Source organism: Triturus cristatus, chromosome 1_2, assembly GCF_964204655.1.
Source record: "Triturus cristatus chromosome 1_2, aTriCri1.1, whole genome shotgun sequence".
NCBI classification, from domain to species: domain Eukaryota; kingdom Metazoa; phylum Chordata; class Amphibia; order Caudata; family Salamandridae; genus Triturus; species Triturus cristatus.
The window spans coordinates 1,003,234,430-1,003,261,383 of record NC_140580.1 but is presented as its reverse complement, the minus strand read 5'-3'; the positions used below and the strand labels follow the sequence as shown (position 1 = coordinate 1,003,261,383).

Here is a 26,954-nt window from a genome sequence, read left to right as displayed (position 1 = left end):
ATGCACCATTTGGCAGGTAGAATGTGGTGCCTGCCACACGATGCATGGATGTTTAGGGGGTACCACAGGTGCCCTCCAGAACCCATAGCTGAGGGCCATGGCGGCAGGGGCCCTGCTAGGGACCCCAAAATACCCTTTCCGCCAGCCTTCTTATGGCAGAAGAAACAACATGAAAAGGCTGCCAGAAATGTGCATCATGTACCCAGGGCGGTGCCTGAGCAGGCACCCCTCCATTTTGGGAATTGCGATCCACCCGCTGCCCTGATGGGGTCCTTGAACCTGTCGGAGGTTGAGCGGATTCCCCTGAAGGCATCAGTTGGACCGCCTGTATACAGCGGTCAGACTGATGCCTCAGAGGTCAGGTGGACAGCCACCGACTAGCTGTCAGGTGACCTTCCGCCCAACATCGTAATAAGGCCCAAAATCTTGTCATGCCATCAAACGCTATGCACAGACCCCACAGGGCGTCTGTGGGGACATAATTAAACCGTTCATGGACAAAGATGTGCATCATTCCTAGATGCACTTATAGAGGTAGGAGAGAGGTACAGTGCCACTCAGGAAAACACCTGCAGGCACAGGAGCAGGATGGAGGTTAAAGCAGATACACTGTGTCCAATGTTGACTGCAGTGAAAATTCTGGCAGGGCTTTAAGTGTGATAGAGAAAATGGGGGTCTCTACAAGGGTCATGGCCTAAGAAGCGTAACTAGGAATCCTTTTCAAAAGGCATGGCTTATAGAATACAGGGTGTGGATGTAAAGTTGGAAACTAAAATCCTGTATTTTAGTCCTTTCCTTGAGCTTTCTATTATTGTATCCAGGCATATTGCACAGTAACGGACATGCACCTGAAACAAGCCAAACCTATTGGAAATGCCAATGCTTGTGAGGAGAATCAGATAAACAAGTAACAACAATGATGTTGCTGTAAATACTTGGAATAAATAGAAAGTGTTTCAATTCTGAAAATGTGAGTCTGTGAATTAATCAATCATTCAATCAATCATCAAATATTTTACATTACAAATGCATAAAAGTACATAAAATTACATTTTAAACAGTTATTAATACATGAATGCCCCTTTAAAATAATTTATAGCCATATATAAAACCCTTCAAAATATCTATATGATATAAAATATCCCAACAATCGCTGCTCCTTCCGTATTGCTGGGACCCAAGGAAGGTGGTGCACACGCCAGCAGAGCATACTGGCTGATTCAATCCTTTCACAAAAGTCCAAATGAGTGCACTCTCAGGATAACAAACACACAACCGAATGCTGAGATGCAAAGTGTTTAATCTACTTTTTTTTTTTAAATGCAAAGAGTTTAATCCACTAAGCGTTACGACTGCGTCTGCAGCCTTGCTCACGTGTAAAAAGTGCACAACCAATAGGTGTCTTTATACAATCTGATTGAGAATGTTGGAAACAGAAAAAGGGCAATAGTGACAGCCTGCAGTGGCGGCCATGTTGGAATGGATATGTACAATACAAAACTACATACAAACATACTGTTGAATCAGAATATGCAAGTAAACACAGTGATCAGCAGAATAAACCTTGCTTCAAATAATGAAAATGTAAATTACATGACACACTACTCACTGTGCAGGTAAAAGTAAACTTATGTATCACAAAATGTGGGGCCGAATGTAATATTACAACAAAATCGCTACAGTCAAACCTGTGCCTGTGTGGACAAAAATAGTGGTAGTAGTTACAGCGCTCATGGTGCAAACAGTCTAATCGGGATAGCCCTGAGCATGTAAGCTGGAAAGTGCTTAATTGCCTCCCACTAAGTTACCCGGTTAGGAAGGTCCACAAGTGCAGACACTGTCAGCATACTGCTGAAGACCTGTGTGTGCAGGTATATAACCTGCAACTTCTAGAGTAAAAAGTGAAAATTAAAAAGTGAGATAGGGGTATTCTGAGGATCAGTGCCGAGTGGTCTGGTCAACTACACCTGGGGACATGTCAGTGTCATATTTCCTGAAAGTTCTGGTTAGCAAGTATTCGCATGGTGCTCAAGTAAACGGAAATGACAGAGTGAACATGCTTACTGGTAGGCAGAGGCCTGAAGGTTGAAGACTATCACAGTCTATCCTCTCATTAGCCTGATCCAAGTCTGACTGCATTGGTGCTCTAGGTAGATGCCAAATGGACTAAAAGAAACAGACCCACAGTAGAAGGAAAATGTATTCCCATTTCTCTGCCTGACATATAGTTTCAATAAGGTGCGATGTTTCCCAAATGGTGATGTCCAAAAGTGAAATCGAAGGAAAGGGTAGGGAACCCGTGTGAGTGAGTGGCCCCTTCCTTCCCTCCTGCAAAAGAAACAAACAGAAAAGAAAATGTTCAAATAGTGGGACAAATGTGTCACTGATAATCTATAAGATAAAACAGTTTCTGATGCACATATGATTGGAGGAAAAACTCAGGGATAATGTACTTAGACAACCATGTCATAACATTACATAGGAATAAGGCTAAGAAGAGTAATAGGTATGAGGATAAAGCAAGAGGAGGGGAAAAGAGACAGTGAACTACAGTCTATTCTCTTCTGAGGTATATGGAAAGTTCCTCATCCTGATTCAGTCCCCCTAGGAACTTAGTCTGAAAATCCACGATGTACTTGGACTCTCTTTGTCTTAACCTGAGTACTCTGTCTCCACCTCTAAGATCCATCCAGATCTGTTTCAGTATGAAATAGTTCATGAGAGAGGAGTCCGAAAAGTGTTTGTCCTGATAGTGGCACGCCACTGGGTATTTGGGGTCTACACTGGTGAGGGCACGTTTGTGCTCCAAGATTCTCTTTTTCGCCATCAAAGTGGTGCTCCCTATATATAAAGCTTGCAGGGGCATTCAATGACGTACACTACAAATGTAGTGCTACATGTGAGGAACTGAGTAATGTCCTTTCTACAGGTTCTGTGTACGAACTCCTTACGAAACCTACTGGTTTTGCAGGCCTTTCAATGTCCACAGGGAAAGAACCCCATGATGCCGTGTTCCCCCATGTCCTGCTGTACAGTGATGTCGCTGTGTACTAGCATATCTCTTATGTTCCTGCCTTGTCTGTAAGTGATGTTGAGTTTTTCTAAGATGGTGTCACCTTTGATGTTATCACATTTGAGGATATTCCAATTTCTGGCTAGGATACGTCTGATACTGTCAGAGTCAGAATTGTATGTCAAGATGACTGTGGTGCTGTTGACACTGGACTCACCACCAGTATTCTCCCTTTCAGAACGTGTTTGAACTCTGCTGACCCCCTCTGCTCTGTCAATGGCTTTTTGAGTACCCAATTTGGGTACCCCCTAGCCCTGAATCTCTCAATCATGATACTGCTCTCAAGTCTGTATGATTCATCACTATTACAGTTTATTTTTGTCCTCAGCAGTTAACCTTATGGAATACTCCACTTCAGGGATTCTGGGTGGCTGCTGGGAGCATGAAGAATACTGTTGCCAGCAGTACTTTTGCAGAACAAGGCAGTGTGGATTCTATTCTCCTTGATCTCCAAGCGCACATCAAGATATTCTGCGGTGGTATTGCTGATACTACCAGTAATTCGAATGTTGCGGTCATTGTTATTGAGTTTCTCTATAAACTTGTTGGCATCCAGCTCAGAGCCCCTCCAGATGATGAACAGGTCATATATGTACCTAAACCACATCTTGACCCTGCCTATGTCTGGTGTAAGACCTGAACTAGCAAAGATCTCCTCCTCCAAGAGGCCCATAAACAGATTAGCAAAACTGGGAGCAAAGCAAGATCCCATGGCAGTTCCGGTGATTTGCCTATAGAGGGCACCATCAAACAGGAAGATGTTGTTGGTGAGGCAATACTCTGTCATTTCAAGGATCATGCGACTATGTTCCCAATATTTGACATGCCTATTCTTAAGGAAATGTAGACATGCTTCTAGGCCTTGTTGGTGGTCAATGATAGTGTAGAGAGAGTGTACGTCTAGAGTGATCAAAAGAAAATTACACTCAAATTTGGTGTTCTCTATTCTGCCCAGGAAATCTTTGGTATCCCTGATGAAACTCGGGAGTTGAGTAACAAAGTCCCTAAGAAAGTGGTCAACATACTTGGATATGTGTTCAGCTACACTCCCTCTAGATGATACAATAGGACGACCGGGAGGTCTGACAGGTTCCTTGTGTATCTTGGGCAGTAGGTAGAAAATATAGCACATCCTGGTTAGGCTAATATTAGCTGCTCTTAGAGATAAATAACATGTATGCTACAATAAATACTAAAATATATATTTTATAAGTACACAATAAAAGTAGCCACTTCCCACCTTTTATACATCGTGTTAGTTGCCTAACCTATCTGATTCTCCTTCTTCTATCCAGACTTGTAGACACATTGATAGGCTTGATTATAAAGTAGAAGCCCTTCTAGTTTTTATGGCCGCTTGCAGAAAAGCCACCATCGCAAAACACACAAATGGCCTTTTCAGTTATTGGAGAACTAAAAGTGCTGAGGTGTGATTAGTTAAACTAAACTTTCACAATAATGGTACAATACACTTTTTCCTCTCTTTTCCATAGAAAGAACAAAAAAATAGGATATATGAGATTGTTTGCTTAGATGATGCATCACATCTACACGCGGGAAGATTGTTTAATGCACATATATTTGGCGGATAACCCAACATTAAAGGGATGTAGTTTAGACAAAATCTTGTCAATAAGTATTGATGGTGCGACTTCACAACAAAAGAAAGATAGGAAGAAGACCCAGACATCATAGAAGGTAAGGCCTGATATAACATTACTGTAAGTTTTTCTATATTCCTTTTCCATCTTTCATGATGACTTTAAGATAAAAAGAGGTCTTTTAGTCTTGATTTAGAATAGGTTATACAACTCATCGGAATTTCGTAGAGTTGTTACAGGCCCATGGAGACAAAAGTCTGTCTCACATATGTTAGCCAGGGAATAGTTACAGGGTGATTAAGGTTCATAACATCCCTTATAATGTACTTGTTAAGTTGAACCTCTTTTCTTTTCCATATCAATAGCCACAACAATAGTGGGGCCATTTTAATACTATTGTTAATGTATGGCAAACCTAGTTCTTTTTGTGCAAGAAAGTTGGGGCACAAGCCCAGAATGGACAATAGACTTTCGGCAAACTTGTCTTCTATATTTTGTAGGCCTTCAACTTGTGCTGTGCCCCATACTGCTGCCCCATATGTGGCTCTAGATAAGGTTTTTGATAAGTAAATTTTGATCATTTCTTGGATTGGTTTATTACCTAGAATTTCCGCAAATGTAATAGTACGGCTATACTCGACATGTGGTTCGCTCTATTTGTTACCATCTCTTTCCATGTAAGGTTAGAGTCAAACAGAATGCCTAAATAAGCTAATATATCAGCACGTTCTACACTATTACCCTCTATATTGAACTTCATCACTCTTTTCTTGTCACCACCCACCACCAGAATAAAAGACTTTGTTTTGTTTACATGCAGATCCAAGGCCGCCATATAGACTGAATAAGTCGCTATGGAATTTTGCAGGGCCATCAGGGATCTGGCCATCAGAACCACATCATCTGCATATAGCGGAATTGGGAGAGGGATAGAGGTGGCGTAAGGAACATCCTGGCTTTTATCAATCAGAACCTTATTTAGACTATTAGTGTACAATGAAAATAGGAATGGGGCAAGTACGCAGCCCTGCCTTATGCCTTTCTCAATTTTGAAGGCTTAGTACACTGCCCTTGCCTCTCATAATGCACTACCACTTCTGCCTCCACATACGTTTGTCTTATAAATATAATTGTCCCGGCTTCAACTTCCATGACCTCCTTAGTGGACCACAGTTTACTGTGGGCCACGCAATCAAAAGCCGCTGATAGATCCATGAAGGCCATATAGAGTTGACCTTTCCTTGCTATGGCATATTTAGAAGCTAATAACGATAAATTGAGACTTTGATCAAGTGTCTACCAGCCCTTCCTAAAGCCATATTGTACCTCAGCTAGAATATTTTTTTCCTCCGCCCAATCTTCCAGCCTATTAAGCAAGAGTCTGCCCATTAATTTTGCTGAGCTGTCAATTAGTGAAATAGGGCGGTATTCTGCTTGATTTGAGCCATTCCCCTTCTTTTACAGCGGAATAATCACTGATTGCTTTCAATGAGCCTGTTTTAGTCATTGCATTGAATACAATGGTCAGCAGGGGTACCAAAAAAGGTTTATTTGCAAAAAATAGATCCACTGGGACCCCATCTGGGCCAGCCGCTTTCAGGGTGGAAGATTGAGACAGAGCCAGCTCAATTTTTTAAAATTCAAACTTCAACATGGAAGAATCAATTTGGCCTAAATCATGGACCTCCACATTAATGTCACCCCTCTTTTGAAAAATGTTCTTGAAGTAGGATACCCAGGTCTCTTCATCAATATGCAAGTCCAATGAAGGATCACCCTTCTCCTACTGGAAGGGGGAATTAACCACTTCCCAGAATAGTTTACTATCCCTAGAGGTTGAAGCTTGCAGCTTGCTGTAATTTCTCCCAAGCTTCGTATTTAAGCGTATTCTTTCTTCCCCTCGCTAACTTATATACCGCCCTACATTTGCTTATTGGATCTTTATTTCTTGGTTTAATCTTAAGCGCTTCTTTAAGCTTAGCTGACGCTTGAGAAAAATTATTTATCAAACCACCTAATTATAGGGCAGGTCTTTAGAAGCTGAGCAGATTAATTGGAGTCTAGTACATTCCCCAAAAATGTTGAATGCGTCAGTTAGCTGTTGTACATCAGCATGAGGGTCTAAGCATAAGGAAACCTCATTTACGTTATTAGTTATAATCTCTGCAATTAGGGTATTTGCATCCACTTCATCTCATCTTAGAGTATAACCGTTCTTTCTTTGTAGAGTTGGTTTAGGGACAAATGCACCACTCCTTGCCTTATGCTCACCCCATGGATAACTATACTTGAATAAGGCGTGATCAGTAAAACCCGTCATCTGACCATTGGTTTATTTAAGTTTCTGCCATATCTCTCAGAGGAAATTACATAATTGATAGCTGAACAGGACCCTGCCCTATAAAAGGGCAGATCACCTGTACTTAAATGTAACTCATTTCCGATTTCGAGTTGCCAGGAGACCAGTAAGTTGTTTAGGGCAGCATTACCATAGCTTACATGATTAAAATGACTAATTGCCTACCCAGTGTGATCCGTAACCCCACATAATACATTAAAATCACCCACCCATACAATTTGTAAGCGTTTAGGATGGTGGTAGAGCAGATCCTCCATGATTCTTCCTAGAGCCTCTGCTACCGAGGCTGGGTTCATAAAATTATTATTGTAATAATTTATTAATAACAGGTCACTACTTTTATGTCCTTTTAAGACTAGTATATGGAAATAGGGTGAATTGTTCCAAAATGTCACTATTTTGAATTTGATTGTATTCTCAACTAATGTTAAGATGCCACCCTTTGCTCTACCCCTTGTTGATGGAAGGGCTGGAGTTTGAAATGAGCGATAACATTTCAAATTTATAGGGTCTTCCTTCCGTGTTTCTTGAAGGCAAATGACATGTGAATTTTCCAATTCCTTATGCCATTCGCTATTATTGTTTTTGTTATTATACCCAGCTATATTCCACGTAAGGATTATGAGGTCATTCCCTCCTGCTCTAAACATGGTTTCCTTTGAATGAGTGTCTTCTTCCTTGCTCATTGCTAATTCAGGCCTCTGCATTGAGAGTTCTACAACATTTTGTTCTAATGAGTGCTTTAGTGAGTAGCCCCCTTTGGCAGCTCCCTCATTTATAGATTGAACCACCTGGTTAGGAGATGTAAATCAGTCGCAGCTGTCTAGGTACTCCAGTACGGCATATCTATTACGAAACGTATATCTAATATTTCCTTCTGTGGAGGCCAGGATAGGCTGCCGATTTCACTAATAGGTTTGTTATGAGTCATATAAGCATAAAAACAAGGTGGTTTATAGAAGAAACCGAGTGGAACAGTGTAAATCTGGGAAGACAATGTGGGAGCTGAAGGGAGTTGCCTTAACAGGTCATTTACCATTCGTGAGTTGTCAAAGTTAAGCACTATTCAATCACCCTCTATTGTTTTGGATGCAGGGCCCACCCATGGCATTCTTCTGGCCATAATCAAATGGTCCTGTATGAGATGGCCAGCTCTGGCAAACCTGGTTAGCCAGTGCCGTGCTTTATCTGTAAGTTGGACAGTGGTTTCTTGCTGATTTTCTCTTATGATCGGAACATTTACCATAATTAGGGCAAATGGGCATGCAGGTGGAGGTAGATTTAAATAATGGGGTTTATTTTCCCTCCCAATCATAGCCACATGTGGACTCTGCATCGAAGGCATTTGGGCACCACTCTCAGGTAATCCGGTTCTACCATCAGTCCCACAATTAATACTATGCCGCCCTGCGGACTGTGGCGCTTTATTTAATGGTCCCTCATGTATTTTTATACTCTGGGTTGGAATCGGTCTATGATTTATAGTTATATTGGCTGAACTGATTAGATCAGACCTTCCTTGGTCTCTAGGAAATACATGTTGTGCACCTACTTTGGGTGAGGGGGTTCAGATTCGGTTTTATGAGGGGCTGCATAGATTGTATAATAGGGCCCTCTCCTTTCGAAGCAGGTGACTTAACAGAAAGCAACTCCTGCAATGTCCAGTCTATACTAACCAAGCGCTAAATAATGGGTTGCAATAGCTGAGCAAAGTTATCACATATATTGTCACATATTTCAGCCCAATTCAAGCTCCAGAGTGATGAACCATGGTGTTGCTCTTGAGGTTGCTCTTGAGAGTTGGAATTAGAAAGTGTTGATTGAGTCTTTCGAACTATTTTTGAAGATATGGGAGGGGGATCTTTAGTGGGCTGTCTTTCCGTTTAACGGTAGAGTCAGTGGCTGCAGAGATTATGGGACCGGTGCTAGGCTGTGTAGAAGTTGATGACTCGAGAGTACGAACTTTTAAAACCTCCTCTGATATAAAGGCTGCCTGGGGCTCAGTATCAGGTATTACACGGGGCTCATTCTCGCCAGACCCGCCCCCCAATGAGAGTCTTTTTTCCGTCAGAGCAATTTCCTTTGCAATGGCTGTTGTCGCTTTTACTAAGAATGAGTCTAAATCTGTTATAGGTACCCCCTCTGAGGCTGGCGGGTTTGTCTTCTGTCCTATCTTCAGGCCAGAGTTAGATTGCCAAGGCTGCCCGGGGGGCTGCGCAGCGGCCCCTCAATAGGGCGGCCGCCTTAGTGCCACAGGAAGGCACTGGAGTCGGCCTTCTAGTTTCCCTGGGCCAGGGTCCAGGGAAGACTTCCGGCCGACCCCACTTCCGGGGAGGGGGGGGGGGACAGGGGTACATATACTGTCCCCCGCCCAACGTGCAGCCTCTTGGTCCCTGCCGTCTCGCCTTGCCTGACGTCGTGGTCGGGTGTCGCCCCAACGCTTAATCGTGGACCCTCTCTGCTGCCCTTCACGCCGTCCGTCACGACGTGGTCATGTGTGTCGATCAACGCCTGTGTCCCGGTGAGTGCCTGAATTTCTCCCCCCCCATGCCGGGGCACCCCCTCGGGTGCACTACGGCGGGGCGGCCCAGCACAGGCTACGTGGCTGCCGGGGGGGGTTGCGGTGGTCGGAGGCCACGCCGTGGCCAGGTCACGCGACAACCCAACAGGTTTATTTAGCGGGGGGTGCGAGCAAAGCAAGGTTCATGTTACCCCCCCCACCCTCTCCTCTAAGGCAGGCAGAATTTGGGGTCGGCGGCGAGAGCGGCTTTTGGTGGTGACTGATAGGTATTAGGAACGGGGAAAGAGGAATTGTCCCGAATCGAACTGCATCTGCGAGCAAGAGGGAGCTAAGGGCTCCTGTTTATCGGGTGCGACTTTCAGGCGGCCGCGTGTCCTAACCTCCGTTGGACACGTGGGTTTATGTGCCGCTATTTGTGTTCCTGGTACACCTTGTTTAGGCGGGGGAGGGTTTGGGGGCCGCGCCATTCCGTAGGCAAGCTCAGACCCACGCAGTCCAGGGGCGGCTAGCGGGCAGGCAGGGCGAGGGGCGCAACCTGGCTCCCTCCCGGCCGCAGCAGCCTTGGCCCATCTTGTAACCCCCCCCCCTCTTTCCATTTAGATTCGGGGCACGGAGGTTCGTGGGGGGGAAGCCGGGCCACTGGCTCGCGCGGCAGGCCCGGGCCAGTACCGCCCTCGCAGCACCATCCGGGGGCTGCGGGTAGGTGCGCATGTGGCTCTCCCTGAGAGAGGGATGCGTTAACTTGTTACAAGTGTAGTATGGCGCTAGTAGGAGCCTGGCTCTCCAGTTCCAGTGGCACAAATAGGCAGGGCGCTGTACTTACATGGCAGTCCGGAGACGAGCATTGCCGAGGACGTGAGTGCGGGCCTCACCGGAGCGGGTGGGTTTTTTGATCCTGGCGCATGCCTGAGGCCCCATGCTTTACCCTCCGGGTCCTCGTTGCGTGCGCAGTGAAATCCTCGCCCCCCCCATCCCCAGGGTTCTGGTCCACGCTGCGCCGCGCCTTGTTATTAGTGGCGTGCCTGTGGAGCCCCCGGGGGGGCGGGGGCGGCGGGGGGACGGCTTTTGCACCGGCTGGCCTCCTCCCCTTCCCCCTTGTGCGAGTATACTTGCTCTCTGCGCGCCATCCTCGGGCCACCTCGGGGGGTGACGAGAGGTTGATGTGGGCCGACTCCGCTGCGGGGGCTGCTGTTAAGCGGCGTGGCTACAGCTCTGGTACTGACCTCGGAGTGGGGGGGGCCTGGGTGCGGCAGGTGGTATTGTTCCGCCGGCGGCGGCTGATGCGGCGAAAATCGATCAAGCTCTCAGGCCTACCAAGTGAATCCACCGCCAAAGCAGTACCTGGCGTCATGAATTGCACTCGGTAACCCGGGGTCGAGTGCACACGTGCTATTTTGTACCTTGGTGGGGGCCTGTGGGGGCCATGGAGATGGTTGCTATTCACACAGCATGTGTTTGTGTTCTCGTGGGCATGAAGTGTATTTAACGATGCTGGTTTTTCTTACAGGGGTATGCAGGCCTAGTGATGTTTTCTTCTCGAGCCTGCGGGCTAGGGCTCATGTTGGGGACGCGGACCTAGCTGCTCAACTGCTGGTGCTTCTACAAGTTTGGGCACAGGCAGCAGAGAACAGCAAAGGGGGGGCACAGACTAGGGTCAGCGTAGCCTGGAGGTCCGAAGCGGACCAGGGCTTTGGCGGGCCTCTCAGATGCCCCATGTTTCTAATGTCTCTGTCTCCCCAGCAGGTCACGATCGTCTTGTCTGGGACATCAGTTGTGCAGGCGGCTCCTCCCAGACACTGGTACCTCTCCCGCATCTTGGCCAAGTACGGAGTATAGGGATGGTACCGGAATCCAAGTGGCGCAGTTCCCGGGCGGGCAGGTCCCGGGGGAGAGAGGTTGTTTCTGGCACGAGCCAGGTGAATTCAGGTGGGGTGGGGACTGCCATCCCACGAGTCTTTCAGGGAGGGGAGGCAGATGAGCAGGGCCGGCTCAAGGTATGGGGTGCGAATAGTAATCAACCCTACTTTGTCACAACACAGATCTCACCGATGACCCAGAGAGCGCTTGGAGCGAGTCTGCTAGTGATTTAGGAGTGTAAGTCCTGGAGCTAGCAGGACCTGAAAGGAGACCAAGAGTACTTGAGAGTGTCTAGGGGCGAAGAATAAGATTGAAGTGTGGGGGGGCGTGCTCATCTAATATTTGCTTCAATTTTTCTACAGATTTCTTGGCAACCTCGGGAACGGCATCCTACAGGCGCTCTAGCTCAGAGTCAAGCATAGTAAGTAAGGGTGAGGGCTTGTGCGTCGCAGATGGGCCACCGGAGGACCTTAAGGTGTGCCTGTTCAAGTTGGTTTAGGCTGCATCTTATGACGGTTTCTCTTTCAGACTGAGGCGACCCGAGCTCGAGGGATGGATAGCCAGGGATCCCCTTCGCTTTTCACGATGACGTCCCAAGTAGAGGAGACGCAGCAAGGCATCCCCCAGGACGTACAGCTTGCAGCCATCATTGAACTCGCAAAGTCCAAGGGCTTGGCCTGGGCTGCTGACCTATTGAAGGCCAGCAACCCCGATGATTCTGGGGTCATTTCTGGTGCCTCTCCCACTGAGCAGGAGACTATCGAGGAGGCAGGCCCGTCCCGGTCCAAACGGATTCGCAGGGCTACAGTGAAAGACTTTCCGGCAGACGCTCCGCCACCTAAGAGCCGGGCTGCGCCTACCCCCAGAGGCACACTGTTGCCCGTCCCCCTGCCCGTGACCCATGGACAAGTCCCCCCCTCGACCGGCGCCCTATCGCATGCGAACTTCGCTACCACGGAGGACTTGGGTAAGCTCAACGACACACTAAAGAGCTTCATGGAGGAGGTCAGATCTGGCCTCTTGAGGGCTGGAGCAATCGGGGGAGCCATACCTGCTAACAATTTGGGAGGGGATTTGACATCGGCAGCAAATGTATGGGCTCTCCAAGGGAGAGGCACTCAGGCACCAGAGTTGCCCACTCACGGGGGTCCCCTCCGAGTGGGCACAGGCAAGAGCATAGACCTTGTAGCTACGGGCCCAGTTGAGGCCCACGGGCCATTTGCTGCGACTGTCGCGGCCCCAGGGTTAGGCCTGGCACTGGTGAGGGGGGAAAGGCAGCAGCTGGGTGGGGGGGAGACGCTGGCAGCGCAACCAACAGCCATCATCACCCAGTCGGTCCCCAGTCTCCCCCCAGTCGTTCCTCCCACCACACCTCAGCTAGGGATAACTAGTACTGCAGTGGCAGTTCAGTCGCCAACAGGGAAAAAGGCGGTCTCCCACGCACCTCTACTGTCAGGTCATAGCTCTTTGTCATGGGAAGTGCCTTTGGCAGTGAAATAATTTATTTGGAGGCGTGAATTTTTGGACATCTTTTCCTTACACTTGTTGGGCCAACATGGCCAAGACGCCCGGAGGGTTGGGGGGAAAGAGGAGGACAAGAAAATCAGGTTTCAGCAATGGCCGGAGAAGTCCATTGACCGGGAATTTAGAAAAAAGATGGCGATATGCCCGGAGATGGAGTGGGATCAAAAAGAGGTCCAGCTGTGGATGGACCACATGGGATCCCGTGGGGCGCAGAGCGCAGTCACCCAGCCGAAGGCTCCAGGGGGAGGGGGCTCATCTCCAGGGCCCAATCAGACCAGCACGAAACCTTTTAAGTTGTCCTTTCGTGGGGCGCGTAGGGGGGGCAACAGGTGGGGGTTCAAGAGGGTGTCGCCAGGGACGTGCAACCTCTTCAACGCTGGGGCATGCTCTTGGGGTAGCAAGTGCAGGTTCTAGCATGTGTGCAGCAAATGCGGGGGCCGGCACGCCGCGACCTCGTGTCAGTCCAAGCAGGACAAGAAACCCTCAGACACATGTAAACAGGCCAGCTGAGCAGCTCGATCCCACTTGGCATCTCCCCCAGTGGTATCCTGCCCCTGATACCTCCTAGCATGTCAGTCTTCCTAGCGTGCACAGGGCCGTCCCCAGTGAACCTGAGCAACTTCCTCCCTCTCCTCAAGAAGGACCCCAACAAGGTAGACAGCGCGCTTTTGCTGGGGGGGGGTTCTCAGAAGGTTTCATTATCCCGTTCATAGGGCCGTTGTCTTGCAGGGAGGTGGACAACCTCAAATCAGCTAGAGACCTCCCGGCGGTAGTGCAGGAGAAAGTCAGGAAGGAACTACTACTGGGGAGGATAGCGGGACCTTTCAGGGAGCCTCCTCTGGAGAACTTTGTGGTTTCCCCGCTGGGGCTGGTACCCAAGAAAGAACCAGGGACCTTCAGACTTATACACCACTTATCCTACCCGGAGGGGGACTAAGTCAACCATGGGCTCCAAGAAGATGTTTGCTCAGTGTCATACTGTACTCTGGATGTGGCTCTAGACCTTGTCAGGAGGGCGGGCAAGGGGGCCTGGCTAGCAAAGGCGGGCATTGAGTCGGCTTTCCGATTGCTTCCAGTGCACCCAAGCAGCCAACACCTGCTGGGTTTCAAGCTAGACGGCTGGTACTTCTTTGACAAATGCATGCCCATGGGGTGCACGGTGTCCTGTGCCTTCTTTGAAGCTTTTAGCTCCTTCCTGCAGTGGGCGTTACAACATTCCTTCGGGGTGTCAGGAGTCTCCCACTACCTAGACGATTTCCTATTCATCTGGAGGGATGGCACTCAGGAATGTAAGGCGGCGCTATCAAATTTTCAGACCCTCGCGCAGCAGCTTGGGGTCCCCCTAGCTCCTAAAAAGACAGAAGGTCCAGCGCAGGTACTCACCGTCCTAGGTATAGAACTGGACACGGTTTTAGGCGAAGCCAAGTTGCCACCAGACAAAGTGCGTGACCTGGGCTAGCAGATTAGACTAGAGGTGGGGAAGGATAAGGCCTCTCTGGCCTTCATTCAGAGCCTCCTGGGGAAACTCAACTTTGCGGCCAGAGTAATTCCAGCGGGAAGGGTATTTGCGCGCAGGATAGCCAGAGCCACACGTCAGTTAAGAAGAAGCATCACATGGTCAAGCTGAGCAGAGGCATGAGGGAAGACCTACTCATGTGGGCGGAGTTCCTGGACAATTTCAACGGGTCTGTCATCTGGCGCGCTCCCTGGGCCAAAAGCACAGAGCTGGCGCTCTTCACAGATGCGTCTGGCCGGGAAGGGTTCGGCATGATCCTGGACAGGGAGTGGTGCGCCGAGAAGTGGCCGAACGCCTGGCACAAGAGAAAGATCACGTCCAAGATCACGGTGTTGGAACTCTTCCCCACAGTCCTCGCTTTTCACTTATGGCCGGGGGTGTTGGCAGAGAAAAGGGTTTTGTTCTGGTCCGATAACCTAGCGGTTGTACAGGCCATCAACACACAGTCAGCTAGTTGCCCCCTGGTGCTGTGCTTGCTGCGAGAGCTAGTGAGGGCATGCTCGAAGAACAATGTTGAATGCAGGGCTAGGCATATTCAAGGGGTTCTGAACGTGGCCACTGACGCTCTTTCTCACTTTCAGTGGTGCCGCTTTCGGGAGGCCTGGCCAAGAGCGAGAGAAGGAATGACCCCTTTCCCGCAACACTTATGGCTTCTTCTGAAGTGGAACAACGGATGAGGGGTTTGGGGGAGCGGTCCCTAGCACCAAGGACGGCGAAGCGTTACAGGACTTGTGTTGAAAAAGTTTGGGCAATCACAGGGGCATGGGAAGAGGATTTTGCTTCCTTGGAACTCAGAGTGCAACAATTCATATTGTGGGCGAAGGATGGGGAGAAATCTCACCCGTGGATCTTGGGCCACCTGTCTGCCATCAGCCACCACGCTAGGTTACGAGGACAGTTCGACCCCACCAAAGCCTTTGTTATCAAAGCTGCACTGAAGGGGTGGGCAAGGAATGAACCGAGATCACCTGATAACAGGTCCCCCATTAGTTACCCCATTCTACAAGGGATGCTCGACTGCATGACTAGGGCCACCCGCTCGGGGTATGAGGCAACTCTATTCTCGGCTTGCTTTGCACTGGCTTTCTTTGGGGCCTTTAAGATTGGGGAACCGGTGGCGCGATCCAAGCTGGACACCTCCGGGGAATCCTTGAACATCAAAGATATTGACTGTCTCAGGATCTTAGTGAGGCAGTCCAAAACTGACCAATCCGGGCTAGGTAGGCTGGTCCTGCTACAGGGGTTGGGTGATGCCAGATACTGTCCTCTGCTATGGGTCAAGGCTTATTTGGCCCTCCGCCCGGGGGGGGCGGGATACCTCCTTGTGCACGAGGATGGGTTCCCGGTGATGAGGTTCCAAGTAGACTACATCATGCAGGCTTGCCTACGGTTGTCGGGGCAGACAAATGGGGCTAAAAAATTCAGTAGCTACTCCTTCAGGATTGGGGCCGCAACCACAGCATTCCTAGTGGGGATGCCACCTGAGAGTATCAAGCAAGTGGGGCGCTGGGAGTCGCAGTGCTACAAACGGTACATCAGGCCTTAGGTGGGAAGGGGGCGAGAGGCAGCACAGGTTGCACCCCCATTGATCTGTTAGTGTATTTTAAGTCACGAGTGGGGGCCCAGGCCACTCGGACGGTTGCAGTGTTGTGTTGTGATGTAATTTGTAGATTTGCTGTGTAGTGTTCTTCAGTACAATAAATGTTTTCAAACACAGCATTTCTTTATTTATCAGGAACCAAGGTGTGGGTAATTGGCCATTCAAGCATCAGGAGACTGACTCGGTGGGCGGAGGTCAGAAAATGGCGGCACGGCTTTACCGCCACGGACATTACGTGGCTGGGTTATCCGGGAATGCGTTGGAGTTAATTGACCAGGAAATTGCAGCAGAGACTCGGGGGAGGGTGGCCTACACCACACTTGTTGGTAATTCATTTGGGAGGGAATGACCTGACCACACTAGGGAGGAGAACACTGCTCCAAGATATGAGGGACACCTTGTGTCAATTGAGCAATACACTGGGGTCATGTGAACTCTGGTGGTCAGAAATCACTCCAAGGGCTGTTTGGAGAGGAGCGCGCTCTGGGGATGCCTTTGAGGTATCGTGTAGGAAAGTCAACCGCACCATGCGTAGTTTCACGGAGCAAAGAGGTTTTGGCTTTGTCAGACATGGTTTACTTCATGCCAAATCCACGGGATGCTTGGAGGGGGATGGGGTGCACCTCTCAGGACTGGGCATGGACTTATTTTTGCTAGACCTAGGGGAGGCCTTGGTAGCAGCGGGGTGTAAATAGGAAGGTATGCCTTGGTGGGGGGCCCTGGTAGTGACGGTGGCCACTCCCAGAGCTGTGGAGGAGTTACAGGGCGATCCAGAGTCTGCAGATACCAAGGGGTACTTCATGCAGCAGCACATCATGGTGCTAAGCCAGGATACCCAGGGATGTCTTAGCGTTGTCCCCTGGAAGAACTACGGCACCCCGTTAGTCCTACGGGCGGTTGTGGGTCTGAGCAACCGGGGGCTGCCAGGAACGCTCCGCCCACCTCTTTGGGGGGGGCGTGAGTAAGGGAGTGGACTGGTGGTCCACGGATGGGAGGGGTGGCCCCTCCCAAGATTTGGTATGCACCAATTGGCGACGGCCACGGTGTAATTTGGCTTATCAGACGGGCAGGCGGCATATGGGTTGGCCTGCCCTGGGATCGCCCGTAAGATAACCCACCATGTTGGCATATTGGTTATGCTAATAAACCTGCAGCAAATTTCTCCACTATCAAGGTGTCGTGTGGTTTATTGATGTATTGTGCTGCATGATAAGTGACTACAGATGCTGATGTTGGCACTATACAATTGAGAGTCCAGGCATTAGAGGGGGGACCCAGCCCAGCCTCTTCCAGGATCCGACGTGCTCGGGCTTTGCCCGCGTGAGTCCAGCGCTGCGCTTTTATGCGCAAATCCGGCAACAGGCGGTGATGGGAGATCTAGTTCCTCCCCAGTGGTGCAAGTCAACAAGGCACGGCTCTCCTCTCTGTGTTGGTTCAGGCAATTACAGTCTCTTGGGGATCGCAGCTCGCTTTTATCCGCAAATCCGGCAGTAGGGGGTGATGGGAGTTGTAGTTCCTCCCCAGCAGTGTGAGTCAACAAGACACGGCTCTCCTTCCCGTGTTGGTTCAGGCAAGTATTTAATCATTATTAAGGTCTGTGGAAAGCGTAATCTTCAGAGTGTCTCTAGCACTCCTGTTCTTTCCTTCACCCCACTTTCCTGTGCTGTCTCAAACTCTTATAATCTTTCAGAAATCTTCCATCTGTATATATCACACACCTCATCTCTTTCGTCTTCAGTACCTTCTTTTCACTCTGTCCTGCAGGTACCTCCTGGCACTTCCTTCACTTCATGGTTCTCTGAACACAGCACACTCACTAAGCAGTGAGCACTGCATTTTCTTTTATTTTGACCCTGTCAATACTTTGAAAGCTGTGTACCTCCTTCACACACTCCTACATGTAACCATAATTACAACTAGCACACATCACCGTTGTTCTCTGGGATCACTGGACCCAGAGGTGACACCCAGCTGCGGTCGGTAGTAGGAGTAACTGCAGGGCGGTGACGTGGGGAGGGGGAGGGGCAGGGTGGGGGGTAGTAAACTATGGATTACGGAGGTTTACAGGTAAGTTAACATATAAATTAATAAAATGAATTTTGTTGCGTGCCCTGCATCCCCAAATGTGATGCTGTGCACGCAACGAAATTCGTTTTATTAATGTATATGTTAACTTACCTGTAAACCTCCTTAATCCATAGTTTACTACCCCCCACCCTGCCCCTCCCCCTCCCCGCGTCACCGCCCTGCAGTTACTCCTACTACAGACCACGGCTGGTGACACCGAATCCGAAATCACCAGTGAAACTGTGGGACTGCAGATAGCAGCTGTGCCTGGTCCCTGCCCCTCTCCCCCCTCGAATATTTCAGCATGGGGAGGGGCCGAAGATGCTCCCCTGGTGGAAGAAAAGCAATACCTTCCCTCCCCTGGGGCCCTTTCTGCCCGCCAAAGGGCAAGAGAAAAAGCCTCTAGAGTATTAACCCCTATCAGGCCTACGGTTTCGCTCTCCCCCTCCATTCTATGGCCCCATCCTTTACACTCCCTTCTCTTCACACATTTGAAGGACACAAGCTTATGGTGTACAAAAAGTCTACAGCTTTATTTCATAAGTCACACAAAAAACATGGATCAAACATTTCACAAAGAAATGGTCGGCCATTCGCGACCCATGTCTTTTGCCATAATTATCATCACTTAGTAATATTGTCCCACTTGTTTTGTTTCCTTTCTAACCGCCAGAACTAATCTTGCGCAGTGGTCCGTCTCGCAGGTACCCCAGTGTTTACGGTTCTGGGCTTCTCTTGCTACTGACTTCGTGGGCGGCCATCAGGCCTGGTCCGGGCTGCATGTGCAGGTCCGCTTGGCCTGTAACTTTGCTGACCACTCGCCTGCTCCTCCGTGCCCCCGCTGTGTGGCATCCCAAAGACACTGTCTGAGCTGCCCTTCTATTCTGGCTGTCTTTGTGTGCTGTCGCCTGCTCACCTGTGCCCCTGCCCTGAGGCATCCCAAGGACACTGTCTGAGCAGCCCTTCTATTCTGGCTGTCTTTGTGTGCTGTCGCCTGCTCACCTGTGCCCCTGCCCTGAGGCATCCCAAGGACACTGTCTGAGCAGCCCTTCTATTCTGGCTGTCTTTGTGTGCTGTCGCCTGCTCACCTGTGCCCCTTCCCTGAGGCATCCCAAGGACACTGTCTGAGCAGCCCTTCTAATCTGGCTGTCTTTGTGTCCTGTCGCCCGCTCACCTGTGCCCCTGCCCTGAGGCATCCCAAGGACACTGTCTGAGCAGCCCTTCTATTCTGGCTGTCTTTGTATGCTGTCGCCTGCTCACCTGTGCCCCTGCCCTGAGGCATCCCAAGGACACTGTCTGAGCAGCCCTTCTAATCTGGCTGTCTTTGTGTGCTGTCGCATGCTCATCTGTGCCCCTGCCCTGAGGCATCCCAAGGACACTGTTTTAGCAGCTCTTCCATCTCAGTTACTCTTTTCCATGGGTACCTTTCTGTGCTGCCTCCGCTCTGACCTTCCCCACTGCCTTTACGTCTGCAACTGCCGTGTTCTGGTGTGGGTGGGTGGGTATTAGTGGCGAGGTCAGTTGTTTAGTCGTTGTGTTTCAGGAGGGCCCTCTGCCCCCTTTTTAGATCTCGCTGAGCCCAGCGCATGCGCTGGCTCGAAGAGACATTTTGTATGTGGGCTCCAAAAAGTGCTACCAGGCCAGCCTAGAGCTACAGTGCATGTGCGTGGGCGCGCGCGCCGCGCTTACTCTCACTTTCCACTTTGATCGCTTTCACTTTCACGGCCGAGGGCTTTTCCCTCTCTCCCTAGGAAACAAATGGAACGCACCTTATGACATATTTTCTTCAGTGGGGGCTGGCATGCCATAAATTGATAACCGTGCCTCGAAATATTAATAATGTTGTAGTGAAAGATGTGCAGACATAGCCAGGAACGAAGAAAGCAATCCGCCATCAAAGAACAACACTGCAGGCCTAGCACAGTTGCCGTCGCTGTCACATATAATGGAAACGATCCCAAGACAAGGGGGAAGTTCTGTGCTATCTTTACACATTTTTTGCCAGTGAGATCATTCGATAGTTTGGCTAGTGGCCTGAAAGCTGTGTCCGCAAGTATACATTCCCATCCATCCTCAAAGGGATATGGTCATGGACACAATCGCAAAGACAAGCACGCACACACAAGCATTGAGATCCAGAAACTGTTACCAACACAAAGACACATATAATCACGGCCTCCCTAAATTTCTCTCACACATACACACACTCACAGACCCGGCAGCTCGCATGCACACGCATGGGCGCGCTCTTACACACACACACATGCACACTCCCCACACCAACACATTTCTACGGATACACAAACAGGCACATTCACAGACACACAGGCATCCTTCACCCACACGCTCACAGACACCTACACAGGGATACAGAAACATAAGCACATTTACAGATTCGCACATCACACAGACACACTTTCACACGCATAGGCAAACACACCAAATGAATGCAAGTCTGGCTAGAGCGGCAATAGTGCCATACATCAAACATTTGTTACCTTTTGTGGCCTCGGTGATTGCACATGACTAAGAACAAGTCAGTGAGAACATCAGAAGAAAGACGAAACCAATCTAGGCCTTTGCAAAGCGCATCAATCATCCCACGCAGCCAGCAATATTGTTAGTTCAAGTTAAGACTTGTTCGCCCATGTAATGGGCAGCCGCCCGCCCTCCACCTTCCCATCACTCTCCCCCGAAGCCTGGGAAATGTTGTTATTATTAATAATATCTTTATTGGGACCAATGCGAGCCAATAAAATAAAGGCTACTGAATAATTCAGAAACTTCCCTCAATTTGCATTCTTGCTGTACCAGGCTGTACCAGCACATGGCTTCAGAATTATGTATTTTTGCAACAAGAAAATGTGTAGGAAATAGAGATACCTGATAGAGCGTTGCTGATGCGAAATTTGTAGGGGTGCACCATATTCATTGTTAGTCAGCACCCGCATATAAAATAAGAATGTTTAAAGAGTAATAGAAATATATTCGTTGAAATAGAAAAGTAGAAATGTGAACAGGCCTCGAGAGAAGAGAAAAGGCCACCAGTTATTAAGAAATGCAAAAGTGTATGTGTAATGTTTAATTGTAGTAATGTCATGCATTAAGAGACATTAAGTCAGGTTAGAAGAAGGAAGAAGGTAGTTCTCTTAAGGATGAGACGAATAAATTGAATTAGTAATTGTAGTATGTTTAGTTTAAGGCCTAACCATGTATGTAAAGTGAAGGCCTTCGTTTATTTTAGCCATGTTACATTAGGACGACAGGATTTTAGCAGAGCTTAAAATTGCAGTGAATTGTGAAACCTCATGATGTTAGGGTTCTTTTCTGTTCATCATTTGGCTGCAGGTACAAGGCCATGCAGCTTGTTAGTTAGAATAAGTCTTTGTTCAATTGGAATGGAGACAGAAGGAGTAGACAGGAAGGGAGTGAATTGGAATGTGAAGTTGCAACTCCTGGTACAAGGAAGGCCTGGGACCCAAGGTCGAATTTATGAAAAGGAAGATGAAAGGATCTTAATGGAAACCTACTGGAGGAAGAGTCTGCCTGAAGGGGTGTGCTGAAGGGCGTGTACAGCTTTTTGGGGTCTTGTATTAGGGACAGAGCCCCGTGGGTTGGGTAGACGAGACTTAGGAGAGGGACTGAAAGGAGCACTATAGATCGAGCTCTCATATGGTGAAGACTTCTTAGGAAGTTTCACTGCTGACACCTTTTATGCTATCCTCACCTGGAAGGGAATGTTGAGTAGGGATGTCACCTTAGAGTAGAGTAGGGACAGAAATGATTTGATTTATGACTTTAAATTTTGATATCACAATTGCTATAGGGTACTTGATGCTTTTGGAAGCTGTAATCCTGTTTATTTTTAGCCGTATGCGGATACTACGTAGACTAGCATTTGTGTTAGTCCTCATTTATCTTTTGTGTCTTGTATTGAGGTGCCTATATATTCAGATGTTTTTGCTGATAATAATAGGTCAACCTCCCAGATTATGAGTCTTTCTTTCTGAAATGTCAAATTGCGGTAAATACGATTTGATAATTGTGTTTCTTCCCTCTACGCTATTTGGCAAATAAAAAGATCCTGGCAACCTGAGTGGGTTCTTGTAGATAATTGGATAAGAAGAAGAATCCGGCGTTCCCATACCCAATGCACAAATGTTCACTGGTACCTGGAATTACCATAGAATTGTTTTCACTAGATACACACTGTACTTTCCATCGTATAATAATCAGAAGGCAAAAGCATTTTAACTATTTATTTTATTTCCACTGTATACAATTGAGCGTGACTAATTTGAAAATATTGTTTTCAGCGTGGCAATCTTCCATATTACCAATAAACTTGAAGTGTCACCCTTTTTTGTTACGGTGTCGTTATATAGGTAGCTTGATATACGAGTATTTTCTCAAAGTGCTGAGACCCAGAAACAGGGCAAATAGAGCTAGAGTTGTGTGCAACGAAACCAGGGTTGGGGAAATATTATGAAACAAAATGTACATCTTTTAACTTTGATCTATCAAGACAAGAGTTCGAAGGTGAAGCTGAAAACTGGGCTATATAGCGATGAACATATCTACTTAATATTCAAAATGCAATTTTTTTTTCTCCATTTATAGATTGTTTAAGCTTAACTCTTCACTGTCACACTTCTAGCAAGTGATGGACATTGAGGTGCAACATAATCAAGCTTTCCCTAATCTGCGTTCCTTCACGAAGATGTAGGTGACATTCAGTCAGGCAAAATCTATAAACACATAAACATACACAAATGTATATAAAATCCACGGAGTTCTGCTCATCATGTGGCTCCGGCACCGGGGAATTGGTCGCTTCCTGTTTCGAAATTAACCGCCACCTAGAATTCCTCCCCTGCTCCCAGATGTATCCCATGTCAGCCTTCACCGTGGAGCCCTTGGGTAAGTAGTCCACTGCTTTTGCAAGAGCACGGGCCACTCTAGTGCGTCTTTTACAGAGGCAGTGTGTGACTACAGCAGTTCGTCAGAGAAGTAGTCTAGTTCACACGGAAGTTGAGTGTGTCACTGTCAGGGAGCACTCTCCGCAGCAAAGCTTCCTGAGCGTCACCCCAGTGCAGCTTGGTTGCCAAACGCAGCCGGTCATCAGCACATAGCCGCCAAGATTTCAGTCTGCTTATGTGTGATTTTTCCTTTTTTTACAACACTTTTGTGTGTGACAGTTCAGAGCTTTATGTGTCACTTGATTAGGGTGACCAGATGTTGAGAAGCAAGTACTGGGACAGGTCAGTTATATAAGCAGGAATAAAGCCTCTAGTCTCACTGTTACATCTCTTTTCTGAGAAGTGCAGTACTTTCTAATTAACAGTATTATGTTTTCCTTGAGAAGTGCAGATACTCTCCCTCTCAAAATAAACAAGCATTTGCAATGCAATAGGTCTCGCATTTATACGAGTTTGAGCTATTGACATTGCAAATAACAATGCCTTTTATTTTTGTTTTCTTTATTAAAACATAAATATGAAAACAAAACTAAAAGCCATTGTCATTGACAATGCCAATACCTCAAACACACGTAAATGCGAGACCTATTGCATTGCAAATGCTTGTTACCCTAGTCCTTTGGCCGCTCCCTGGTCACCTATTGGGCGGTACCCATATTGAATAATATGCCCAAGCACAGCGCAGCATTTTCCCGGGCCTTTGCCTCGTGACCTTGGTCCCGCTCCCACCGCCGTGACGGGTTCCCCGTGGGACCTGATTGGTCCAGCTTCGCTTCCCTGCCCACGCTACTACTACCTGCTCCAAGCAGGTGGTAGTTGTTAGTAGATTTGCACCCATTATTTCCCCTGGAAGAGGGGAAACATGGAGATTTGGAGCCGGTATTTCAGATTCCACATATTATTACTTGTAATCTCCAGTGCTTCAGGGGGATTTGCTGTCCAATATTGTAAATTCTGGCCCTGGTGTCTCTCCTCAGGCATAATACATAACTCATAATGAGGCCCATATAGGATATTCTGTTCATAGTACCTACTACTATGAAAGAGTGACATTCTGCCCAAAACAAAACACACAGAAACAAAACACCTTGAAAATAAGGAAACACTTAGAGAATTCAAAATTAAGTAAAGCACATGAAATGTAAAAACAGGACTACAGAGCTGGCATGGATTACCCTAACGGTTTTTAGAGATCAGAAAACGATCAGGGTTTTTGCCTCTAAATACATGATTTAAGGCCCAATTAGTTTAAAGTTCAAGCTCCTCTGCCCACAACTTCTTTATTCGGAATGACAGTACGAGTTCATTGCACGTTAAAGCCTAAACAAAAATATGCAACCTTCACTCAGTAGAGGATGGATCTGGAGGCACATAGAGGTGACGATACTGTGCAAAAAGGAGCAACGGATGCCTTTGTAAACAATCATGTTCAGTTCAGAGCTAGCTGCTGAAAGCATGGTGTGAAACTGGATGCAACTGAGCGGCGGGAGGGGCCATCATGGAAAGGACTTGGGTTTAGCATCAACATCACCTTTACAGTGCGGGCTTTGCCCATCCCTACCTTCTATGCACGTGGGCTCGTGGTCCAAGGTTCTGGTCTTGCAGCGGAGGGCCTCCCCGTTGGTATCGATCCAGACGTAGGTGACCAGCGACTGATTTCCCTGGGGCAGTTTCATGTACTGCTCCCGGACAGACTTGTTCAGTTTGGAGCCCTGAGACACCGACATGGTGACAGATCTGCAAGAGATTAAATAACACGAGTGAGAACAGAGCCAGGTCCACCTGCACCCAGGCGGTGCGGGCGGTGACTTGTGGTGGAGGCGTTATTTTTGAAAATTGGTGTTATCATCTTAAAAGCACCTGCTGCCTCGTTCCTGGCCTCCAGCAACTTTCAGACATCAATTAAAATGTGAAGCGAAGTCTGGTGAATAATCGTCTTCCGGGAAAGAGCTCATTGTATAAGCCAAAATGTCTGCATGGTATAAGTTCTTAGCAGCAGGCATTTTAACCCTCTCGGCTACCTTAAAATGAGCCAAACGTTCCACTAGACAAACTTCCCCCTTTCCAGGAAGTTATCTTGACGTTTTAGCTGATGCCTGAAAATTGTTGGAGGCCAGAACACGACAGCAGGTGCTTTTAAAATAATAATAAATTTGCAAAGCGGTGGCACTGATCGCACCGCCCTAGACCCGTGCAACTCTCTCCCTCAGACTCACTTGGTTGCTCCTGGCGGCCCTTTGTGCCTTAGGATGCTGAGAAGGACAGAGGTGCTGGCAACTGCTTCAGAGGAACTTATACAAAGCTAAACTCCTCCTACTTGAGGATGGAAGTGGACAGAATGCAGGAAGCCCTCCCCTCCAAACTCCTGAGGCAATCTGGCTACAGTTCAACATTCTGCTCAAATAATTCTGGGAAACGAGCATCTACCAGGTAGTTAGAATGCAGGCTGACGAGTTAGCTTGTTAACCTGAATTCCATGAGCCCATAGCTCAGAATTGTGTGCCACTGGCCTACCAACACAGACAGTGTCACTGTTGGATGGCAAAATCCCTTGCATGGTGAAGTGCAACCCTGCCCCGAGGGCAGCATCGATATCTGGACCTCTGATAAGAATTTTTGGGTCATGGACAGACACGGATCATGCATGTGCACCATGACCTAGGCCTGTTTCATGGTGATGCGGTCTGGTTGGACTACTTCCCTTACCAGAGTTGAGTGACACAAGCGCAGAGCACGTGGTGGCAGCATAACTTTTTTGTGCTCATAGTGACCCATAGTATGAACAGACATTTTAACCTGTATCATGGGAGTGGTGCCTATTGGCCCACTCATAAAGTTCAGTGGCTATGTACTTAACTCACCCTTGACCAGCATGGATTATGTGTAGCGCTAGACAGCACGTGATACTTGTATGTACGTGTTGGGATGTGTGTGTGCCTGTGTATGGTACATAACAGAGAGGCCTGTGGGTTCCATTTTGAAATCACAGAGCCTGGAGAGGCTAGAAGAAGGAAGGACTTCACAGGAACCAACTGGGCCATAATGGCCTAAGCAGCAAATTAAAAGTGACCCCCATTAGCGAATCAGATAGCTGAAAAAACTGGCCCACATTTGCAAAGTGTGGCAGTTTTGGAGTTGGAAAGACATGCTGCATACGTGCTTTGGAAGGTATGGGAGTGTGCATGCATTTCTGCTTGATGCAGGCAAAGTCTGTGGTGATATTAGAGAAATCAACATTAAAAACCAACCCACTAGACCATAAACCAGAAAAGAGGCCAACAAACAGCCAAAAAACCAGCCCATACACTGAGCTGCCAGACCAGCCCTTCGGGAACTGCCAGATTGCCCTATAGGCCAGTCTGACCCTGGGACTGCAACCCACAGATAAGAAATGCGTATTGCTGACATTCCTGTGGGCTGGGGTTGAAGCACACACTGTAGTAGGGTAGCGATGCATCCTCTGTGCACTTCAAAGAGCTCTGATTCCAGGAACAGTTACTGCTCAGTGGGGCTGTGGCTCATTGTCAGGAAGATGGTAGACCTGAGAAGGTTGGCACTGTCGACCACAGAATCTTGACAGAGAGGAAGGCTTAGGCCTTTAAACATTTATGGGGCATATTTTAGTGGGGGGCTGATAGCTGGATTTTTACACGCCTGATCCCTGCCGCCAACCTGCCGCCTACCTGCTTGGCTAGTGTTCCGTGGGGCGTCCTGGTCCTCTGCTGTGTTCCGCGTCTCCCTCCCGCCGTCGCACGCCATCGCGACCGCTGTGTGGGGGGAGCGCTTGACGGGACCACAACACCCAGGGTCCCCAGCGAAACGGAAGCGGAACCGGAGCTGTTAGCGCGCCCGGAGGC

General features: G+C 48.3%; 1 protein-coding gene across 7 annotated transcripts in view; it reads right to left on the bottom strand.

Annotated features, from left to right (window-relative positions):
• The window catches only part of LOC146868580 (glutamine synthetase-like), a 151,466-nt gene extending 126,095 nt beyond the window's left edge, over positions 1 to 25,371 (bottom strand). For all 7 annotated transcript variants that reach the window (XM_085611528.1, XM_085611509.1, XM_085611499.1 and 4 more), the window contains exons 1-2: positions 25,314 to 25,371; positions 24,659 to 24,834 (exon numbers count right to left, since the gene is read on the bottom strand). In XM_085611528.1, the coding sequence (XP_085467654.1) occupies positions 24,659 to 24,824 (166 nt within the window). In that variant the 5' untranslated portion in view covers positions 24,825 to 24,834; positions 25,314 to 25,371. The remainder of the gene's footprint in view (positions 1 to 24,658; positions 24,835 to 25,313) is intronic.
• Between the last annotated feature and the right edge of the window lie 1,583 nt (positions 25,372 to 26,954).